Source organism: Paralichthys olivaceus, chromosome 10 (assembly GCF_024713975.1).
Source record: "Paralichthys olivaceus isolate ysfri-2021 chromosome 10, ASM2471397v2, whole genome shotgun sequence".
In the NCBI taxonomy this organism is placed as follows: domain Eukaryota; kingdom Metazoa; phylum Chordata; class Actinopteri; order Pleuronectiformes; family Paralichthyidae; genus Paralichthys; species Paralichthys olivaceus.
This window is the reverse complement of record NC_091102.1, coordinates 9,292,321-9,312,460: the sequence shown is the minus strand read 5'-3', so window position 1 is coordinate 9,312,460 and position 20,140 is coordinate 9,292,321. Positions and strand designations below refer to the sequence as shown.

Here is a 20,140-nt window from a genome sequence, read left to right as displayed (position 1 = left end):
ACTAATAACACAGGATTTTAGACAGAAGGATTCATTTTACAGCAGAACTAATACTTTTATTGCTGACATTTGCATATCTCTGGATGATAGTGCATGTGTACTTTTACTTAAGTGGGGTTTTGAATGCATTTTTTTTTTTGGTGGGAGAGGTAATTTATCTTAAAGGTTCAGTTGTCATAAAAACTCAAATTATGTAACACGGCAGCCTCTGCAGAGGGGCCCCACTCCTGATGTACATATCAAGTATTTAAATATGAAGGGCCCATTCGATGATTACACATTTATCTAAACATCACTAGGATTATTTCATATTCAATCTGCCAATATATCCCTTTCACCTAAATCTTACACACTGAACCTTCAATTAAAGGAGTGTGGATTATTTTGTGGTGTAAAGCTATTTTATTCAGATTTTAGCACTTCAGTGAATATCTCAGTGCAAATCCAGTTGGTCGCTACAGCCTGTTAGCTAATCCTGCATCCATCAGTTTGGATTGAAACGTGTTTTCAGATGCTTCCCTTTGTTGCAGCGTGTGGTTGGCTAGAACAGCCAGCAGCTGCTGGGGTGTTGGCTGGTGACAGACAGTGTCGCTCTCTGGTGTTGGTGCATGAATATTACAAAGAGGGGAACTGTATTAGCGATGGAGGGAGCTGCTGACTCGCTGACATCAGTATAAACACGCAGTGAAGCTAAGTGATGCTCTGTTTAAGAGCAAACGTGAGTGTTTGACCGGTGAGCAGTGAATCACGTGTGGAAGTGACTGAAACGTTACCTCTGCATTCGTTGGCTGTTGTCGTCTCACACGATCACATGATCCGCTGCTAGCTGGTTAGCCTGTTAGCCGCTCTAGCGCGGAGCCTGTCTGTGCTCACCAGGAAACGCTGCGACCCGACGTGATCTCGAGCTGTCAAACATATGGTTTAATATTCCTCCAGCTGTTTTTCGGGTTTTAATTCCTCGTTGGACTCCACAGGGACCAGAGTGCCAGGTGAGTTACCAGCGTGACGTTTCCTACATGGAAGGCAGAGCCAGCCGGAGGAAGCATAGTGTTCACAAGTCCAGCTGTGTTTTTGTTTTTCCATCTTCGCATCGCTTAGCTAACACTTAGCCTGGCTCACACACACACACACACATTTCATGGTCTCTCTACGAGCATGTGTGCTGCTATGTTGTTGTGATGTTTTCAACATCACGTACGTGGTGTGTGTACATTTTCACACCATGAGAGCCCACCAGCATTATACTGGAAATATTCCAGCAATGGGTTGATGCTACTCAGCTAACCGCTGCCCTGTTCGTTATGTTAATGACAAACCTGTTTGTCGATCACTGTGTTCCAGCCGGTTGAACGACACCTTCATGGCTGTTCACTTCAACATCACACACACGAGCATGTGACCGAGGACCAGGGTCTACAGCACATGATCTGGACCAGAGGAGGAGGCCAAAATCAATCAGGGGTGAGAGGAAGAGGCACATGTCAACCAATTAAAAACTGTGTTCCTGCACTAAGATGTGAAGTAAACTGGTGATTGGTCACAATGTTTTTGTTTTTTTTAAATATGTAATATCATTGTGGTGTAAGTATTAAATATCCCAATCATTGCATCTATCCATCAGGTGAATTATTTCTTAGTGGTCGACCAGGAGTGAATAACCATGACAACAAAGACCTCCCTGTTGAAAGTCATTCTGCTTGGCGACGGTGGTGTGGGGAAAAGCTCCCTCATGAATCGCTACGTCACCAACAAATTTGACGCGCACCTTTTCCACACGATCGGCGTGGAGTTCCTCAACAAGGATCTGGAGGTAGATGGCCACCAGGTGACCCTGCAGATCTGGGACACTGCTGGCCAGGAGCGATTCCGTAGCCTGAGGACTCCTTTCTATCGTGGCTCTGACTGCTGCCTGCTCACTTTCAGTGTAGATGACAACCAGAGTTTTCTCAACTTAGGCAACTGGAAGAAGGAGTTCATTTACTACGCGGATGTCAAGGAGCCGGAGAAGTTCCCATTCGTAATCTTGGGCAACAAACTGGATGTGACGGAGCGGCAGGTGTCTACTGAGGAGGCTCAGCGATGGTGCAAGGAGAATGGAGACTACCCCTATTATGAGACCAGTGCCAAGGATGCCACCAATGTAGCCGTGGCCTTTGAGGAAGCAGTACGCAGAGTGCTGGCAATGGATGAAAGAACAGACCACCTCATCCCCACAGACACAGTCAAGCTCCACAGAAAACCTCGCTCTGCTACCACTTGCTGTTCATAACGTCCAGGAGATTTCACTAACATTAATTTGCTGTTATGCCTAACATGCATCAAGGCTGTAGGTGTACAATGCTGTAGTAATCCTATTTAAACAAGTTATGCTACTGGCTTTGTGATTTATTGTACTGTTAAAGGTTTGATGATGATGCTAATAGTTGGACTTTGGTTTAAAGAGAGAGCGATAAAACACTAAATTCATCTGACCATGAATAAACAAGAAGCACTGGCTCATTCACTCAGCTCTGCCACAGTTCGAACAGAAGGGTTCTCAAAGAAATAAACCATTTCATTTTGGCCCAAGACTATCTGTGGGGAACTAAACACATCTCATGGCTCAGCAGAGGCATTTTCTTTGAAAGGTTTCACTTCCCTGTTTAAATATTCCATTCCATCATAAAGTTGAATTACAATGTGACTCACTGATAATAAGAAGTGTGCTATCTCAGTAGTGCACTTGTTATCGGATCCTTGAACTTCACTCCAGACTGTGACAGTGCAGATAAAGTAATGACCTGTTTATTTATGTTTAGAAAATAATCATGAAATTAAAATCATTTATACAGCCCAATAACCTTATTCATGAGAATTAGAAACTAGCTAAGGTACTACTCTATGTAACTAACAAATCCAGGCTTGTTGTGCACATCCTTCAAAGTGAATAGAAGATGGCTATGTGCTGAAAGCACTGAGGGACAACATCCCTAACAGAAGATAAATATTGAAGCAAAGTTAACATGCATGGCATTAGGTGTATCTATGCTTCTGGAAACATTTAATTTTTTATGTTTTTACATGAAAAATCACTGAATCAAGCTACAATATTTTCTTTAGATAGGTCAGATTAAATTGTGGTTATTATTGAGTAAATATTCTTTCATATGATTATTTTTAAAAACTTATTTGGATCTTAAAATTACTCAACATTTTACCCTCACAGCTTTAAGCCCCTCCTTAGATACTTTTCAAAATAATGAACCATTCATTTTCTTTGACTGTTTCTCGTCCGGATTTTATTTCCATTTTAAGATGTACCTCTGGTTTACCAAACGATAAATAAACCCCCTTGAGAATTGTTGGTTAAAGCATTTTTTTCTCTGGACACTGCCCACCACATGCAAGAAATAAACATAAGCTTAGAAACAATTTCGGACAAAAAAAATCTTTATAAAAAATCTAAATTTGTGTTACATTAGACAAACATGAAAGAAGACTCAGACATCAAACAAGTATGTTAGGTATATGTACAGCGGAGAGACAATATCTATCCATGCCCTTGTGCATGAGACGTGATTAACTCAGCAGATGTTTCTTTCCAAGAAACTGGACTTTCCTCTCAAAGGCTGTTGAGCGGATTGGTGCATTGATTTCATAGAATGGATTCATTGCAAACTGGAAGAGAGGAAAAAAAGAGATTCATTTTAACACTGAAAGAAAGGTTTCTTGAGTTTTATAATTTCATGGAAGACAACTTACCTTGATGTACATGTCATACACATCATTAAAAAAGTTTTTAATTCCATCTTCTTGACGTGCATCATGCAGCATGATGAATCTTATATGTGGGGAAAATAATTAAGGTGAATAAACCTATTCCAATACATTATTTGATGTAATTAAGCATAATGACAATGTGAATGACTTTCCAAATAATTATGATACACTGCAAACTAGCAGTTTTTCATTTTCAATGAGGGAGTTCTCACATAAATGTGTAATCTCTAAAATGGCAGAAAAATACTAGAACTATGACCACAATGTCCCGAAGACTAAGAGGACATCTTAGAACTGATATTTCTCCAATTTAAATATATAAAGAAAAAAATGTAATTCACAATGTTTAAAGACAAAGACTAACATACAGTAAAAAGCTTGGAATATAAAAAAATCTTTAGGGTTTTCTTCTCAATAAATGACTTAACAACCAATAAGATAATTAACATTCTGTAGATTAATCAACTGATTATCATTGCATCATATCTAAATTACATATAACCTCTGAAATCAGCTCGTCAAACATGATTATACAAACCATTCTGACAGTTTTTCTCGTAGCCCCAAACATTAAAACAATCATATTCTGCACAGAATAAAGGATATGTCCTGCAGTGACGAAGGCAGAAACAAACCACTCGTTGAACTTGTCCACAGTTTTCAAGTACATATTGTTGGACAGCCACATGTTCTCATCCACCAGATCGAGGGCTGCATGTGCAATGAACTGGTTCAGGTGACGATGATCATCCTGTGTTCAAAGAAAAAAATCTAATCAAACAAGAGTATACATAAACATACACTATTATGATGATGATTATTATTATGTCTTGAGGCCCTTGACAGCAAAGACGGTTTAGTATAATCATATACTGTGAAGATTATGTCTCTACTAGTATGTCCTAGTCTAATGAATAATGAATAACCACTAGAAGGAACGAAGGAAGGAACGATACAATGAAATAACTGATGATGTTATTATGAGCGAAGCCACTTTACCTTGGACTCTGGTTTCCCAGCTGGCAGGAACTCCATCTCAAACACGGGGTTGTCATGATGACCAACCATGACAAAATAAAAACTTCCAGACATCGTTTCCTCTTTGTCTTAGCGAAGCCAAGCGGCCATGAAATCAATAAAAACCAAAGAAACAACGTTAAACCATGAAATCGTTCAAGATCTCCCCGTCACTGTCACCAGAAAGACTGTAAACCTCCAGCTAGCAAGCTAACCGCTTCTGTAGCGCTCCACAGACGCTTATCATAGTTCAAGTCTTTAATATAATCATGTCAAGCTGTGATAAGTATAATAACACTTTAAATACTATGATCATACGATAATGACAAACACGACAGCGTTTTAATTTGGTAAATCTACGTTTGTTTACCTGTCAACTTGGTTTCCTGGAGGGTAGCAAGAGCAGTCGCGGATAGATGACGTCACAGCCAAGTTGCCAAATATACTTATCGTATGTCATTTGTTGTAAAAATGTAATAATTATTTAATGACACACTTTTTTGAACAAACGTGGCATTAAATAATTATTTCACGACTCACACTAAATTACTCAATGTTAAAAAATTCAAACATTTTATTTTTTTCGTCATAACTGTGGGACAGCCCGGAACAGAAGTATCCGTTGACGGATTTAAATGACAGCGGCACACCTCCTGGAGATGGACGCTTTCTGGTCGTCAGGCGACTTCACGGATGTTTTATAATCGTCTTTTTAGGATCCCTGTTGTTGCAGAAGTGAAGAAGAGTTAAACAATCCGACTCCAGGTGAGAGAACTTAAAAGCTGCTGTAAAGTGATGTCTGCGCTCTGTAGCCGACAATGTTAGCATCACTGTGCTGTTGTTGTCTCTTCAGTCATGTACGCGACCAAGGAAGACTCCCTGTCCCCAGACGAGCTGAGGAAGAGACTCTATCAAACGTTTAAAAACAAAGGAGTGCTCGATACACTCAAGGTAAGTCGTGATCGTGATTGTTCTTGTTGTCCTTAAATCTGCTCGGTGTCAGTTGCATCTATATTTCTCTCTCGGGTCCAGACTCAGCTGCGGAATCAGCTCATCCAGGAGTTAAAACATCCTCCATTGACCGGAGTAGAACCGGTCCCCAGACCAGTGCCTGTGAAATCTGAGTCTCTCATGGTCACAGCGTGTAACAGCATCGTGGCTGATCATCTGAGCACGTCAGGGTATGAGTACACCTTATCTGTTTTCCACCCTGAGAGTGGTCTCTGCAAGGACAAGGTGAGCGGGACATCTGTTAAATTCACTGTAGCATCACGTTTAAAGAGCATTGTTGATAAAAACAAAACATGTTGGTCTCCGATCCATTTTGGCAGGTTTTCAACAAAGAGGATGTTCTCCAGCTTCTTAAAATTAGTCCAGGATCAGCCCTTTACAGATCCCTGGTAAGTAATACTGCCATTTAGCATATGTAATATTTAGAAATAAAAATGTGGTTAGTAATAATGTTTGTTTTTTTACAGTCTTCAAATAAAGACAACACTGACAAAGGTACGTGCATATGTGTTTTCTTCAATATAAGCAGCTTCTACCATCACATATAGATAGATAAACATATATTTGCTTTATCTTTGTCTTGCAGGGCTTCTGATCAGCCTTCTAACTCAGCTAACACACCATTACACTCACGGCCTGCGCCACGACGCTGACACGCAGACAACAAGCAGAGGGAGTTACGGAGAGTCTCTTGGTACGTGGAACTGATCTCTTAAATCACATCTTAAATCACTGCATGGTTTCTAATGTTTTCTGTCTATCTTTGATAACAGTTGACAAGATGAAAATGATTGATAAGGAATATGAGAACTTAAGCTGTAGTGGAGACAAATGGTTTCCACTCCAATCAAAACTGGCTGCGTACAGAAAAGAAATCGAAGCACAGCTGCAAGCAGAAATGAACACACAGGTACATAAATGTTTCGACAAAGTAAATGAATAAGAAATTGAATTAACCTGCTCGATACTCATATCTGCAATAAATACATTCTAATTAATATATACGAATGCTGTTTTAGAATGGTTAACATATGATCACTAATATGGGAACATTTCTGTTTTTGGATCCAAAGCTTCAACATTTTAAAGATGTTGAGATCGCCAAGGTGAAGATGGAAGAAAAGTCTAAATTTCATAAAGAATTTGACAAGCTGAAGCAAGAGCTGGAGAGGACCTATGAAATGAAGACAAAGGCATTGATGGAGCGGGAGAAAAATGCCATCGATCGGTTGCAAAAACAACAAGAGGTGGATTGCTGCCTTGTTTCCCGAAAGCTAAATCACTATTATTTCTATTGTTACATTGTTAGAGGCTCTCAGTATCAGCAGTCATTGGTTTACTTGTCAGTTGCTTAAATCTAAGTCTTGTGATGCTGTTTTTGTGTTTCTCTTTTCTTTAGATTGAAGAAAAAAATGTGTACATGCAGAGACAATCGTTACTGAAAGAAATTGAAACACAACGGAACAGAGAAAATGAGCTGAGGATGAGAATGGAGGCGTTTGAAAAGTGAGAGCTTTGTAATTAAAACCATTCTTGTCAGTAAAGGGCTGCTGTGCCCTCACTGTGAAAACTGGTTCATGGAGAATCTTACTGTTGCTGTACAACAACAGGACTTGTCAAATTCACGAGGAGAAGGTCAAGACCACAGAAGAGCTGCTGAGGAGGAGAGAACTGGCCTTGAAGACGATGGAGGACACACACGACCAAAGGCTGCAGAATGAACTTTCCAGGTATTTTCATGCTGAACAAAAGTACAAGTCAGTTATATATTTTTTTTACTGCTTGATAGAGGCACTGACACTAAACATACTCTAGTATACACCTATTACACTCCAAAGATTGAAAGTATAAAATCTTTTTGTTTGATGAAACATTAATTCTAGTCTTAATCTTTCTTTTTAAATGTATGTTCTGTTGGTACTCGCCTCAGAGCTACAGTATGACTAATGCTGACAAAAATGACTCATCAGTGTCGTGATTATTTTCAGTTGTCAACATACCATAGATCATCCACCTGACCATGTGATTCATGGCTTTGACAACAGTCGATTGGTGACAAAGAAGGAAAAAAAGAGACGACAGTTTCTCTGACCTCTTTTTGAATTGTCAATCTTATGTCTTTATGAAATTAGGTATCAGTTTGAATTAAAAGACGAATTCCTCAAGAGAACAGAAAAACTAACAGAGAATGAGAACAGAAACAAAGGTGAGTATTTAAATGAATGAAGTGTTACTGAGTAGCTCATTACTTCCTCTGATTATGTTTACATTCTTTTTTGTTTTTTCCTCTCAGTGGAAGTGTCTCGTATCCAAAGGGAGTCAGCGGTACTTGAATCCCAATTAGAGGAGCACAGTAGAGCATGTTCAGAGCTGAGGCGGCTGCAGGTGAGCATCACTACCCCAGACACCCAGCAGAGGACGCGTCTGGTCACATAAACAGCATTTTCTGATTACCTTAACCTAAATAAAGTCATGCTCGGAATAAACAATAATCAAATTCAAGTGTTATCCCACCTTAGTCACATTATGTGGATATGCGTACGTCATAATAATTAGAGATTCCTACTGGAGTTTTCACAGCATTTTGAGATATCGACATACGACAGTTAACGGTTTGATGACGCATGCCCGACGCAGTTTCATTCAATAAATGTCATGTTGTCATGTAATAAGTTTACAGCAGATGGTCTAATGTGTTCACATCTGATATACAGGTGTCTTTGCCTCTTTACCAGATTTTTAACTTTGGTTTTACTTTAATTATAAATGTGTTATTTATGATATATTGACATGAAACATTTTATTACAATATATTATATAATGTATCATACAATTTATTAATTCACCCTGTAGTTTCATTTTAGCTTTTCTTACAATGGCTCTTGTTGTTTCCCAGGTTGAGCTCGACACAGCGCAGCAGCAGATTCCTCTGCTGACTCAACAGAAGGAGCTGCTGAGAGAGCGACTGGAGGCCATGAGTGACTACACCATCTTGAAAAGAGAGAAAGCAGAGCTGCAGGGGCAGCTGCGTCTGCTAAAGAACCAGCTGGATGAGGCCCAGGAGGAGAACCGGCTTCTCCATGCAGGTGAGGAGCAGCTGCGGTTCCCAAGTACTTCTAAAAGGTTCTTGCCGTGCCTCAGTGTCCCCATCAGAGAATAACAGGCTCTGTGTTTTCTGTCTGTCTGAAATTTTAATGTCTGAGAGTTATTGCTTGTCTGAGATTCAGAACTTGAGAATAATTGTAGATGCTTTTCTTTAATATTGAATAAATCCAGTTCCCACAGAGTGCTTGAGACTGGGCTCATTGTGAGCTGTGGGAGATGCAGTGTACTGTGAAGTGACACTGCTTCAGGGTCAGCTTTTAGAATGCATCTTTCCTGCCAATGTGGGGCTTCTGTTTTGTTCTTGTAGCTCTGCAGACAACTCTCTAAACTGGACTGGGGGGGGGGGGGGGCGTAGAAGACAGTGAGCAGAGCCGGAGGGCTACTTGTACCCATGACAGAAACCCTAATTTTACCTCTATCTCAGGCTTACACTGTATTTCCCTGCTTCAGCAGTGGAGCCCTAAAAAAGCTACTGTCCTATGTGCGGTACTCGCTGCCTGCTTTTTCATCACACAGTTTTTCCACAAAAGTAGATGCAGCATTTGGAAATAACCTTTGCTTTTTAAATTATGTTTTGACTTTAATAACCCCTCTCTCAGATTTGAGTATGCCGTCCAAAGAACTGCTGTCCCTGCAGTTGGAGCTTCAAAGGTTGCAGAGCATTCGCAGACTAGATGAGGAAGAGTTTAACAGCAAGAAACAGGTGCTGCAGGCTCAGCTCCTGAGTGAGGTCAGTCAAGTGCGGGATATTTTGTGTTTAGATTTAGTTTCGAGGTGTTTTTTTTAATTGACTTGTCTTTACTTGTCTGTGTAAATTGTGGCCTTTCTGCAGGTGGAGCACTGCGCTCAGCTCAAGGCTCAGCTGATGGAGTGTGAGGAGAAGTCGCAGTGGATGACAAACCATGTTCAAGACGTCAAGATGCAGCTTCGCCAAACACAGCAAGGTACTCTGACGTGCATGTTCTTCACATGTGTCGCTTAAGTTAAATCATCTTGGTTTTTCGTGTCCAGTGTATTTTGTGTTATAATTAGTAATATATCAGTTATGTAGTTGACTGTGGTTCTGCTTTTCATAAACTGTTTGTCTTCCTTTTTGTCACATTGTTCAGTTGATCATTAAATCTTATGAAAGAGAAAATATTTTGCACATTTTAAAGATCTCAAAGAAGCTCCCTATGTGTTTCAATCATCTTAATAGAACGTTTAATAAAAGTGATAAAGAAAGCCATATTAAAGTAGTTGCAATTGGGTTATAGGTGTAGATGCTTATAGACAGATTTTAAAAACAAATCTTTTTTCTCAGAGCTCCTGTTCTGTTATGGTGGTTGGTGTTCTGTACTAGTTCTCAACTCTCTTCTTGTTTGCTCTTGCGTTTCTTTCCTCTTCCCCTTTTCTTTTCTGTGATCCATGTGGTCGTGGCAGATCTTGAAAATGAAGTGCTGCGTAAGCCCAAGCCCTCACTTGTTGATCGCTCAATGCTGGAGCTCAATGCAGACAAGCTGGTTCCGCCTGACATCTATGTGGACAGAGCTCTGCTGAGGGCCAGGGCACGTTATGATGATATTTGTGATGCAGGTGGGCCCCTACGACGACTTAGGTCGCCCCGTAGAGACTCTCCAGACTCCGACATGGAGCTGGTGGCTGAAGCCAAGGCTCGCATCCAGGAGCTGCAGAGGGAGGCCGACACCTTGGAGGAAGCCTATAGGAACTACCAGCAGAGGGCAGTGTGCTCCACCATCTCACACATGCTTCCCCTAAGACCCCTCTCCCCACAACACCTACATCCTTCACGTCGTCTCAGCTCTCCTCCAAGGAGACAAGTCTCTCACCATTCTCACACCCGCTCCCCCCACAAATCAAAGGTCTCACACAGACCATGCTCTCCCCAAACTTTACAAACCTCCTCCTCTTCAGCCTATGACACCAGAAACACCAGAGTGACCTTCTTAGAAGCCCACAACCAACCCGAGTCCACAGTTTTCACTGAGTACAGTCTCCATTCATTGACCGAACCTGTGTTTCCGAGTGATGGACACCGTCGGGATGAAAGCTCTGATCCAACCAGACGTCTGTCCTCCACACCACACTCCCCCTCCAGGAAAAAGCTTCCAAGAGAAACTTTAGACGGTATGAATAAATGTACGCATAAAAAGTAATGCATGAGGTGCACCAACCTCTTCAAATGTATCTGTCAAGGAATAAACAATTAAATACTCACAGCACATTTAACACATACTGAATATATTTTATGAAAGTTCCAGAGAAGACAGTATTTTCATGTCAGTCTGGATGATGACCTTTCTACTATGTTTGTATCTTCTAACATCAAGTCTTTGCCCCTGATAGAGCCAGTTGCGTCTCCAGTGCCGTTCCCAGAGCTGTCATCTGACAGACATCTGCCTCTTGCCCCCCGCGAGGGGGTGGTGACCTCAGGTGACTCTTCCTCTGAGTTCAGTCCACCTCGCAGCCCTCAGCTCAAGAGCACAGCACGAGACCAGCCCAGGTACCATCTGCCATATCACTGGCAAGGACAGTGCATCATTGTCATACACTTACACAGAGAGATAATGAATAACAGTGCCCTCATCTGTCTCTTTTGTTTCTTCAGTCCACCAAAGATGCAGCCAGTCCTCACCAGTTCGGACTCTTCCCCACAACCTGACAAAATAAGCCTTGAAGACCTGACAGGGATTTTGTCAGGTACTCAGGAATAGTATTTAGTTTTTTGTCCTTACTATTCCAGTTCTACCACATCAGAAATAAATGCAAATCGATATCCATCATTTCCACTGTTCCTCATCTTTCTACACATTGTATATTATTGCATTTGTCCTGATCGTTTTCTCGTGATTAATTTAAACAAAATCCCAGTAACTAAATCAGCAGTATGAAGGTTTTAGATTTTTGAAAGGCTGCTTTTTAATGAGTGTGTGACTGGCCTCCAAAGTGTCCTTTCAGTGGCCCTGCACAATGGTGAAGATGAAGGGCAGCTGATTATGTATTCTGTGCTGGTTCTCTGTCCCTGTTGCATTATGGTGCAGCATAAAAGAACTCTTTGTGCGTGTCTCCCTCCAGAGCCCGGCCACATTCCAGAGCTTCTCCTGGACACTGCCGTCCCTCTCACTGAGGAGGCCCCTGATGGCCCCGCTGTCCCCCGCCCACAGGACCTCCCAGAAGACCCGATGGACTCGCAGCACCCCGCGGGTGAGTCGCTAGGCCCCAAGTCTACTGATGCATAATAGTGACCCCAAATGACAAGGACAGCCTTCTACTGTAAACTGAAGTCAGACCTGTTCATCATCTACTGATTGCAATCAGTCTCATAGCTCGCTCTCTACTGCAAAACATAAGGAAGACAGGAACTTTACTCACAACTCGTGTCTTTCCATGTGTTTTGCAGAAGTCCCACAAACCACAGGTGACACTGCGAGGGAAGAAGATGACGAGGCTGAGGAGCAGAGGTGGGAAAGAGAGCGAAAAGAAAGACAAGAGCAAAGGCAAAGGCAGCAGGAGGAAGCACGAGAGAGGGAGCTGCTTGAACTCAAAAGACTAGAGACGGAGATGGTAAAGAGAATCTTTCAACAAGTTCTACTAAAACTGCTCTTTCAGATCTTCACCTTTTTGTGTCTCCTGAGAAAAGTTAGTCTGATGAATGAGTCCTGACAGTGTCTTTGTCTAACAAGCTTGTGCAAGAGGAGGAGCATCTAGGACAGGAAGAGGAGGAAGAAGAAAGACGGAAGAAGACAGAAGGAGATGAAGAGCAGGAGGATGATGTAGAGGAGCCTAAAGGTGAAAATCCACTGGAGAAATACATGAGAATGGTCCTGGAGGCAAGAGAGAAGCAGCCCACACAGGTGAGTTTCTCCCAGTTTTCCAATAATACACTACAACTTTGCTTTCATTAAAAAAAAACTGGTTGTTTTTGTTTTATTTTTTTCAGAGCTCTGGAAGAGAAGAAGAAGGACACACAAGCCCCGAGGCCAAGAGTCTGTTTGAGGAGAAAGAAGACAGGTAACTTTCTCCCACACTGTTCTGTGTATATTGACATCAACCTGCTCTAATTAAATCTACTTTAATTGTGTTATCCTTTTTACTAACTTGAATGTGCTGGAGCTCAGCTCGAAGAACAAAGAAAGTTCACCTGTCCTGAGTACTTACTGTCTGCACTGTGTATAAGCCGACATAATCCTCTTTCAAAAACATTGGATTTCTTTCACGATTTCTCATCATCTTGATAATATTTGTTGTCTCAAGGATGACTTAATTGAGGAATTTCTTTCTGTCCCTTGAGGCTTTTCTCTAACTGGATTTTTGTTTTCCCAGCATCGCAGCATTTTCTCACAAGGATGAAGACGATGATTTCTGGTGAGAAAGACCGAAACATGAACTCATCTTCATGAACAGAAGAATCACACAAGCTTTTCCAGTCTCGTTTTAAGTGTGATGCATTTTGGTTTTAGTTGTTAAGTATTTTTCTTTTTAATATGTATCTGATACTTTTTTACATTGAATGTATATGTATGAATAAATCCTGAGGTACAATTGAACTTGCTGTACAATACTTTCGATCATTCAAAAAAAGAAGACATCAAAACAGACAGGAATTATCTTTTATTTATTTCCATAAAAACAGTCATGTCATAAAGGGATTTCCAGTCAGACAGGATACTGGATTTTTATCCTTCTGGTGATTGATAGGTAGCGTTTATTCTTTAGTTTTTCTTTTGGTTCATTCAACAGGAATCATGGTGGACAAAGATGAGATGTGATAAACCCCGGCTTCATGCATATCCATAGTATCGGCCTCTGCACACCCGTGGTTACTGGTCTGGTGACGATGGAGGTTCGGTGCTACAGTACCTCATATGTACTGTGTTCAAATCACATTGGCATTCACACTTTGGCTGAATGTACCATTTCGATTGTTTTTATAAATGACTGGTGTGGTGATTGTTTATTTCCAAAATGTAAGCTTCAGTAATTTACGGGGAAGCCCTTGACATTCACAGAAAATACAGGAACAAAATATAAGACTTATAGACGTTTGACTTGAATAAAAGAAGCTAAAAAAACCTCTACAACTAATCAGCTACATAAAATAGATTAATTAATTGGTTAGAAAGAAAAAATAGTTAACAGGCAAACACTGCCTACTAATGACATCAGTATAAATGACTGTACATCACATGTGTGTGTTGCTGCAGAAACAGATTTTCTCCATGCAACAAAGAAACATCAAGTTATTCCTGTAACTCAACTAGCAGAAATAAAAGATTACACGAGTAATTATGTCAGAATCATGACAATTGCACATCAAAAAAAGATGCAAATATAGAAAATTAAGAAAAAAGCATTTTTTTTGTCTATAGTAAAAATAAGAAAAAATTCTGGCTCGCAATTTACAGCTTATATCATAAGATCTGTTTGGACAACAGGTTTTTCAAAGTACCAATACACATGGGACATAATTCTGTTCTTCAGTTTTCAAAACCAACTAAATTAAAAATGTACTATTGTACAGATGTTATGTTCGATAATAAGCCAATAACTGAAGCTCTTCATGAGCAAACCTTGATTTTTCTTATTTCACCAAACATTTAATTCAAATAAATTGAATATCTGTCTACGTCATTATTGGCAGCGCTCCACGTTTAGCAAGTGATTTATTCTAATGAAATTACTCATAAAAACAATCAAACACCACGATTCTGTTAGAATGAGAAGCTTCTGAAGTGTGTGTATTTTTGTGTGTGTGTGTGTGTGCACGCGTTTGTTTTACAGGTACCTAAATATATACTTGCGTTGAGGCATCTCTTTGCAGTTGAAGTGGGATTTTCAGACCATAGCTTTACAAAGGGAGAAGTGTTCCAGAGGCTCTATAGTGTACACCTGAGGTAGTGTTAATGTAGGCCATGAAAGTTCTGTACGGGTTTTACGTAGCTTTATGATGAAAATTTGAATCTAGAACCAATAATCAACAATCAAATGATCCAGACTAATACAGTTAAGTGTAATGGACTTTAGAGAATACATACAATCACCACTTTGCCAACAGGATGTCATACATATTGTATATTTGACCTGTGAAGTAAAACATCTTGGACATAAGGCCTTTCACGTGTATAATTCATCTGCATTTTTGATTGAGACAGAGCAAAAAAATAAAAAGGTTGTACATTCCCTCGTTGAAAACTGGCCCCGACGGCTCAGAAGACAGACAGAGCAAGACTGTAAAAACTGCGTTTTATAGGAATAGTGCAATGTCTCAAGCTTCACCAGCAAAAAAAATGGTTATAAAAAAGGGCGAGAGAACAAAATGACACGAATACGAACACGGTTTTTTTTCTCTCTCTAGAAAAATAGAAAATAAAAAAATCTGCATGAATGAAACTTGACACAGGAGATTTAAACACTTCTTGGTAAGTTAGTGCAGAAAGCAACACTGATGCATTAGTGTGTTAGGAGCCTGGTTAGTACTGCACAGTGTCAGGGGCAGTTGGCAGGTTGTTTTAGCGTTGTCTTGGTCCAACGGGGCCACGGTGGTTGGCCACAGTGTCTAGTGTGTGTGTGTGTGTGTGTGTGTGTGTGTGTGTGTGTGTTTAGGTGGCGTGTGATTTCCTTATGTGTAGGAATTGAGGCATTCCTTTGAGCGTGAGGTGATGTCCTGCAGCTCCCGCTCTTCCTTCATTTTGATGTCTTGGTAGGCATGCATTTGACTGGCGTCCTTAAGGTAGGCCCAGTTTGCTGAGAGAATCATGAGGAAGTGGATCTGGAAGAGAAGGGTGAGGTGGATGGCCGGTGAGCATGTCAGAGAGACGCAAAGCAAGCTACAGGAGTCAGAGCTACAGTACGTACATCGTAGACTTACACAAAGGTAAAGTTAAGCTTCACAAACAAAAGTCCTCACACACAGGGTGATGTTAACAGTTATCGTAACGTTATTGCGATGATCGTGACTAGTGTGCAGCTACCTTGCTATGCACAGTCCAACAGAAATGACACTTTAAAGGCGTGATGGTGAGCAGAGGAAGTGAGTTATACATGCAAACTTAATGCAGCTGAAAAACACTGGAGGTTAGTGCAAAGCATGAGACCCTGCTTCATACGCATGTCGAGGTTTATACGTCTGAAACACTGTTTTTTTTAGATTAATAAAAAATAGACCAAGTAGGGGGAGTTTTTGTAAACAAAGATTGTTTATTTTATATAGAAAGTAAAAGCTACAGTCTTCAAAAAAAGAGAAAATTAAATATATGAAATATGGAGTATAAGTTGCTATAAACAGATCAAGGAGTTCTTGAGAATGTAAGCATGCAGGCTCAGTGTTAAAGGTAAAAACAAATGGCTCTTTAATGGCACTTCGAGAGAGAATAAAAGGTATGAAACAAAACATCAACTTCATAGCCGAGGCCGCACCAGCATCAGCGCTCGTAGAAAAAAAAATATTACACGTGTGCTCTACTCTAAAATAGGAGAATTTCTTCTTTTGTAAAATACATGGAATTAAAAGTGAGACCTCATGCAGAAGGATACCCCTGGTACTGGCCTAACCCTCCATCATGTGCTGCGCTACATACGTGCAGTTACTCTGAAATCTACAACACACACCGTAATACTCCGCATAATACAGTCGATAAACTTTTTTTTAGTTAAGTTTAGAATCTAACTCGTGACAAAAGGAAATAATACTTGATGTTTTCTGCGTAACACTTCATGGTACCAAACATTTTAAGGCTGAGCAAATAAACCAAAGAAATAAAAGGACGAGGCACTTGGCCGCTGCAGATAGTCCTTTCACAAAAATGCATTTCATCTTCACCAAAACTACTAATCTGGCAGTCAAAAATATGGAGCCTGAGAACACCTTCGATATTTGTCATCAGATGTGGACTGGGATTTAAACTCTACATACTATATATCTATGTATATATATATATATCTATGAGGGCTTGGGGCGGTCTATAGCTGTGTCTCAGTTCAGGAGCTGCATCTTTCTGAAGCAACATCTGAAGACCAGTTGCGTCACAACCGCGCAAAAAGGCTGCCCCATCTCAAAGTCTCTTTAAAATGTGTCCTTCCATCGCCGCCAAACAAAAGCTCCAGCCAAACCTATCCCAGGGTTCATTGCGCCTCAGTGACAAACCAAACCTCTTTTCAAAGAGGTAATGGCGACGGCAAGGGACGAGACGTTCTGTGCTTGAGTATCAAGCTTCAACTCAACCGAACAGCTAATGATGCAAATGTAAAAAAAAAAACTCTCTAACTGTTCGACTTCAGCTCCGTTGCTAGGTCACATCAGTAAGGGCGGGGCCAGTTGGTGACGGCAATCGCGGAAAAGCCTCTTAAGACTAGACCGTTTCAGCCTTCACGGTCTCCATGGGTCAGGTGGACAGAGTCCTCCCAAGGATGCAGCCTCTAAATTGAGACACAGCTTATCTCTTGGTGAAACCTCAGAATAGTCTAGATTCTCATTTAGATAAAACATTTTTTTTTTTTTTTTAAATGTGCAAAAACCTGCACAAATATCTTACATTTAGGTTTCACAAGAGCCTCAGGAGTGAGCCAACAAATCTGCATTCAGCTCCGACTGCACTGAACTGATGCTCATCCTCTTATGCAATGTGAAATGCTGCATAATCCTAACAGTTTGTTTTTTTTATTCCAAAAATCTCCTGCGGTTGATGCCTTTGTGCAGGTCCAATCAGCTTCACACAATAGGACTGTATATAATAACACTGGTGTGGATTTCTAGCTGTGCACGTTTCTTATAAAATCAGTAAGTCAGTGCCTAAGAAAGCGGAACAAACCAAAACCTCCCTCTACGCTCTGAAGACAACTTTCATCTGGTGTCCTCAGACCAGCATTATCCCTGGATACCAAACGCTAAAGGAAACAGATCAGCTATTTACACTTCATGTGATTACTACTGGAGAGATTTTTTTTTTTTCCTATTCTCAGTTTTTTTCTTTTTAGTTCATTTGTTGTCAGTGGCAACTGTCTCTACTCAGTGCAGCCTCGAACGCTGCGCCGGGCTCCTAAAAACGCTTTTAAAACTTAGTGCAGCAGTCTTCTCGACTCTTAAACTTCAAAACTGCAAAGTTATAAGTGGTAGCCATCATGTAGATCAGCTGGTGGAAGAGAGACAACAGAGAAGGATATAAGAGAACATGCCGGTGACCTCCTCGCCACTGGTTAGTAAAGTGTCCAATCATTTAACCAGTAGTTAAAGTAAAAAGAAGTAAAAGAAACAAACAAATTTAAAGTATAATATAATATAATATTCTATTTGGGATTTTATCGTTCAAACTCATGATTATGATTTTCTTTAATTACTGAACAAAAAAGCAAGTTCAAACTGCACCATCCTAAAGTAAAATCAGGGCCATGTGCTTCTAAGCAGATGGGAAACAACAAATGAAGCTGGAGCTGAGGAAAAGCCTGAGTAACAGTCCTTAGTGCGATTACATAAACCATATGGTAATGACAAGAGGACCACTTCACACAGGATCCATTGATACAAACCATGCAAAGATGAGCTAAAGGGAAAAATAAAGGGATGGAGAGACTGAAGGAAAACTTACCAGAGCGATCACGGTGGCTCCGGCCCCAGCGCACGCTACGATGTACAGGTGATAGGACAGGTAGAACTGGGGGAAGACAAGCAAGAGGGATTATTTCTCCATTTCCTAATCAACCACTGTTGGAGTGTGAATGAAGAGGAGAGCAGCATCTCACCTCATTGGTTTTGCAGATGTCACCTAGCGTAGATCCGCAGGCCTTGCCTGGCGTGGCATTCCATGGGATGATCCCTGCAGCAATGAAATACAAAGTCTTCATATACACTCAAAACATCAAACCTGGTTGTCATATCAGTTCCAATCATTTTGGGCCACGGCATCAGTGGTCCAGTGGATTGTGTCAAAATCCAAGTTCCACCAGCCCTCTCTGGCCCTCTGTGTGTTCCTGGACTCACTAGCCAATCACAACCAAGTTCAAACCCTCACTGACCCAGCGCCGCCCTGGTCCCTGGGGCACAATTTCTCTCCTAGTGGACCCTGATCTCCTGAACAAGACATTCTTATGACTATCCTCTTACCATACTGACGAACATCCACGCAGATGGAGTCGATGTTGGTGAGGTTGGCCATGGAAGACTCCATGGTAGCACAGGTGGACCACATGTTGTAGAAGAGGAAGACGGGCACGGCGGAGAAGCCAAAAACACCGAGCCAGGCCACGCCCAGGATGTACGTGAGGAAGACAAACTAAGGACGCAGCGATGGAACAATGTTAGCGTCACCGGACAACCATGAAACTTAAATCAGGAGTGAAATGGTAACAATTACACTCCTCCTCATCCCCCTTTTTTTTCCTTCACATACTTTTTTCCTAAATAATTTAATCCCATGGCATGAAATCATTGCTTTAAAGCAATCAGTGTATAAAGATCAGGATTACACATGGCAGGGTGCTTGTGTGTGAACATACCATTCCACTGATGCAGCGTCCGCAGATGGTGGTCTTGAACTCGCTGTGCAGCTCCTTCACTGCACTGGTTGTGTAGAAGCCCTCGGCCAGCAGAATGATCCCGTACAGGAAGAAAAACGAAGCGATGCCATAGATGACGTACTGCATCAGCTGTACTCTGTTTAGGAACAATGTCACACACATGAGTTTTACCAGTAAAGTAGGTGAAGTGGGTTCAAAACAGCAGAACAAATCAGCCACCATCATGTGTTTAGCCCTGGAGAAGCCTACTAAAAATGTCAGGTTAAGTAACTGTGTCGAACACCAGCGACCATATGGTATAAAAACACATGAGTAACCTGGGGCTGGCAGATTAATCATAAACAGATGGAGATGATGGAGATAGCAGCCCAGCTTCCCTAAGGCCAAATGTGGAGATAACAGGTGATGCACGTCTCTGGAAACCGTCCACGAAGAGACAGACTGCCTCTGTGGAAATCTTAAATTAAACAGTGCACTCTAAATCTACACCAACATGAAACATATGTGCATTCCTGTCTCTTGTCATTGCTGTTTTATTGTCTGGACTAATGGATGCTCTGAAACGGGGAAAAAAGTCCATATTAGGACTCTTCTCCAGGATTAAGTGAATGTGGGAGACGATATTGGCTAAAAATAGTCCACATAAACCCTGATTTAAAGTGTTATTTCACTTTAGAGTGGACCTCTTTTTATTTTCCAGTCGACATTATTTGTAGAGCGCAGCTGATGTAGATACTGA

General features: G+C 41.0%; 4 protein-coding genes across 8 annotated transcripts in view; 2 read left to right on the top strand and 2 right to left on the bottom strand.

Moving 5' to 3' along the window:
• Positions 1 to 543: 543 nt before the first annotated feature.
• Positions 544 to 3,340, top strand: rab9a (RAB9A, member RAS oncogene family). Its single transcript, XM_020089865.2, has 3 exons — positions 544 to 989; positions 1,342 to 1,461; positions 1,622 to 3,340. The coding sequence occupies exon 3, from the start codon at positions 1,661 to 1,663 to the stop codon at positions 2,267 to 2,269; it is 609 nt and encodes a 202-aa protein (XP_019945424.1). The 5' UTR covers positions 544 to 989; positions 1,342 to 1,461; positions 1,622 to 1,660; the 3' UTR covers positions 2,270 to 3,340.
• A 71-nt stretch (positions 3,341 to 3,411) lies between these two features.
• On the bottom strand, positions 3,412 to 5,366 carry trappc2 (trafficking protein particle complex subunit 2). The gene is made up of 5 exons (XM_020089866.2): positions 5,147 to 5,366; positions 4,759 to 4,865; positions 4,366 to 4,510; positions 3,742 to 3,827; positions 3,412 to 3,657 (listed from the first exon to the last, which is right to left on the bottom strand). The coding sequence occupies exons 2-5, from the start codon at positions 4,849 to 4,851 to the stop codon at positions 3,559 to 3,561; spliced, it is 423 nt and encodes a 140-aa protein (XP_019945425.1). The 5' UTR covers positions 4,852 to 4,865; positions 5,147 to 5,366; the 3' UTR covers positions 3,412 to 3,558.
• ofd1 (OFD1 centriole and centriolar satellite protein) lies at positions 5,362 to 13,439 on the top strand. 2 transcript variants are annotated; one of them, XM_020089858.2, is made up of 23 exons: positions 5,362 to 5,541; positions 5,630 to 5,727; positions 5,809 to 6,012; positions 6,108 to 6,176; positions 6,255 to 6,282; positions 6,374 to 6,481; positions 6,561 to 6,697; positions 6,861 to 7,034; positions 7,187 to 7,293; positions 7,398 to 7,517; positions 7,920 to 7,993; positions 8,081 to 8,172; positions 8,684 to 8,873; positions 9,492 to 9,622; positions 9,725 to 9,836; positions 10,468 to 11,019; positions 11,239 to 11,395; positions 11,501 to 11,592; positions 11,968 to 12,096; positions 12,293 to 12,456; positions 12,576 to 12,746; positions 12,833 to 12,903; positions 13,216 to 13,439. In XM_020089858.2, the coding sequence occupies exons 2-23, from the start codon at positions 5,632 to 5,634 to the stop codon at positions 13,259 to 13,261; spliced, it is 3,024 nt and encodes a 1,007-aa protein (XP_019945417.2). In that variant the 5' UTR covers positions 5,362 to 5,541; positions 5,630 to 5,631; the 3' UTR covers positions 13,262 to 13,439. The 2 variants fall into 2 exon arrangements, with proteins under 2 accessions (XP_019945417.2, XP_019945416.2); XM_020089857.2 differs by having other exon boundaries at positions 10,315 to 11,019.
• Positions 13,440 to 13,488: 49 nt separating this feature from the next.
• The window catches only part of gpm6bb (glycoprotein M6Bb), a 31,716-nt gene continuing 25,064 nt past the window's right edge, over positions 13,489 to 20,140 (bottom strand). For 2 of the 4 annotated variants that reach the window (XM_020089863.2, XM_069532850.1), the window contains exons 3-7: positions 19,381 to 19,537; positions 18,989 to 19,157; positions 18,628 to 18,701; positions 18,474 to 18,539; positions 13,489 to 15,661 (exon numbers count right to left, since the gene is read on the bottom strand). In XM_020089863.2, the coding sequence (XP_019945422.1) occupies positions 15,512 to 15,661; positions 18,474 to 18,539; positions 18,628 to 18,701; positions 18,989 to 19,157; positions 19,381 to 19,537 (616 nt within the window). In that variant the 3' untranslated portion in view covers positions 13,489 to 15,511. Of the gene's footprint in view, positions 15,662 to 16,069; positions 18,021 to 18,473; positions 18,540 to 18,627; positions 18,702 to 18,988; positions 19,158 to 19,380; positions 19,538 to 20,140 lie in introns of those variants that run through there. The other 2 variants (XM_020089864.2, XM_069532851.1) reach the window with 1 other exon arrangement.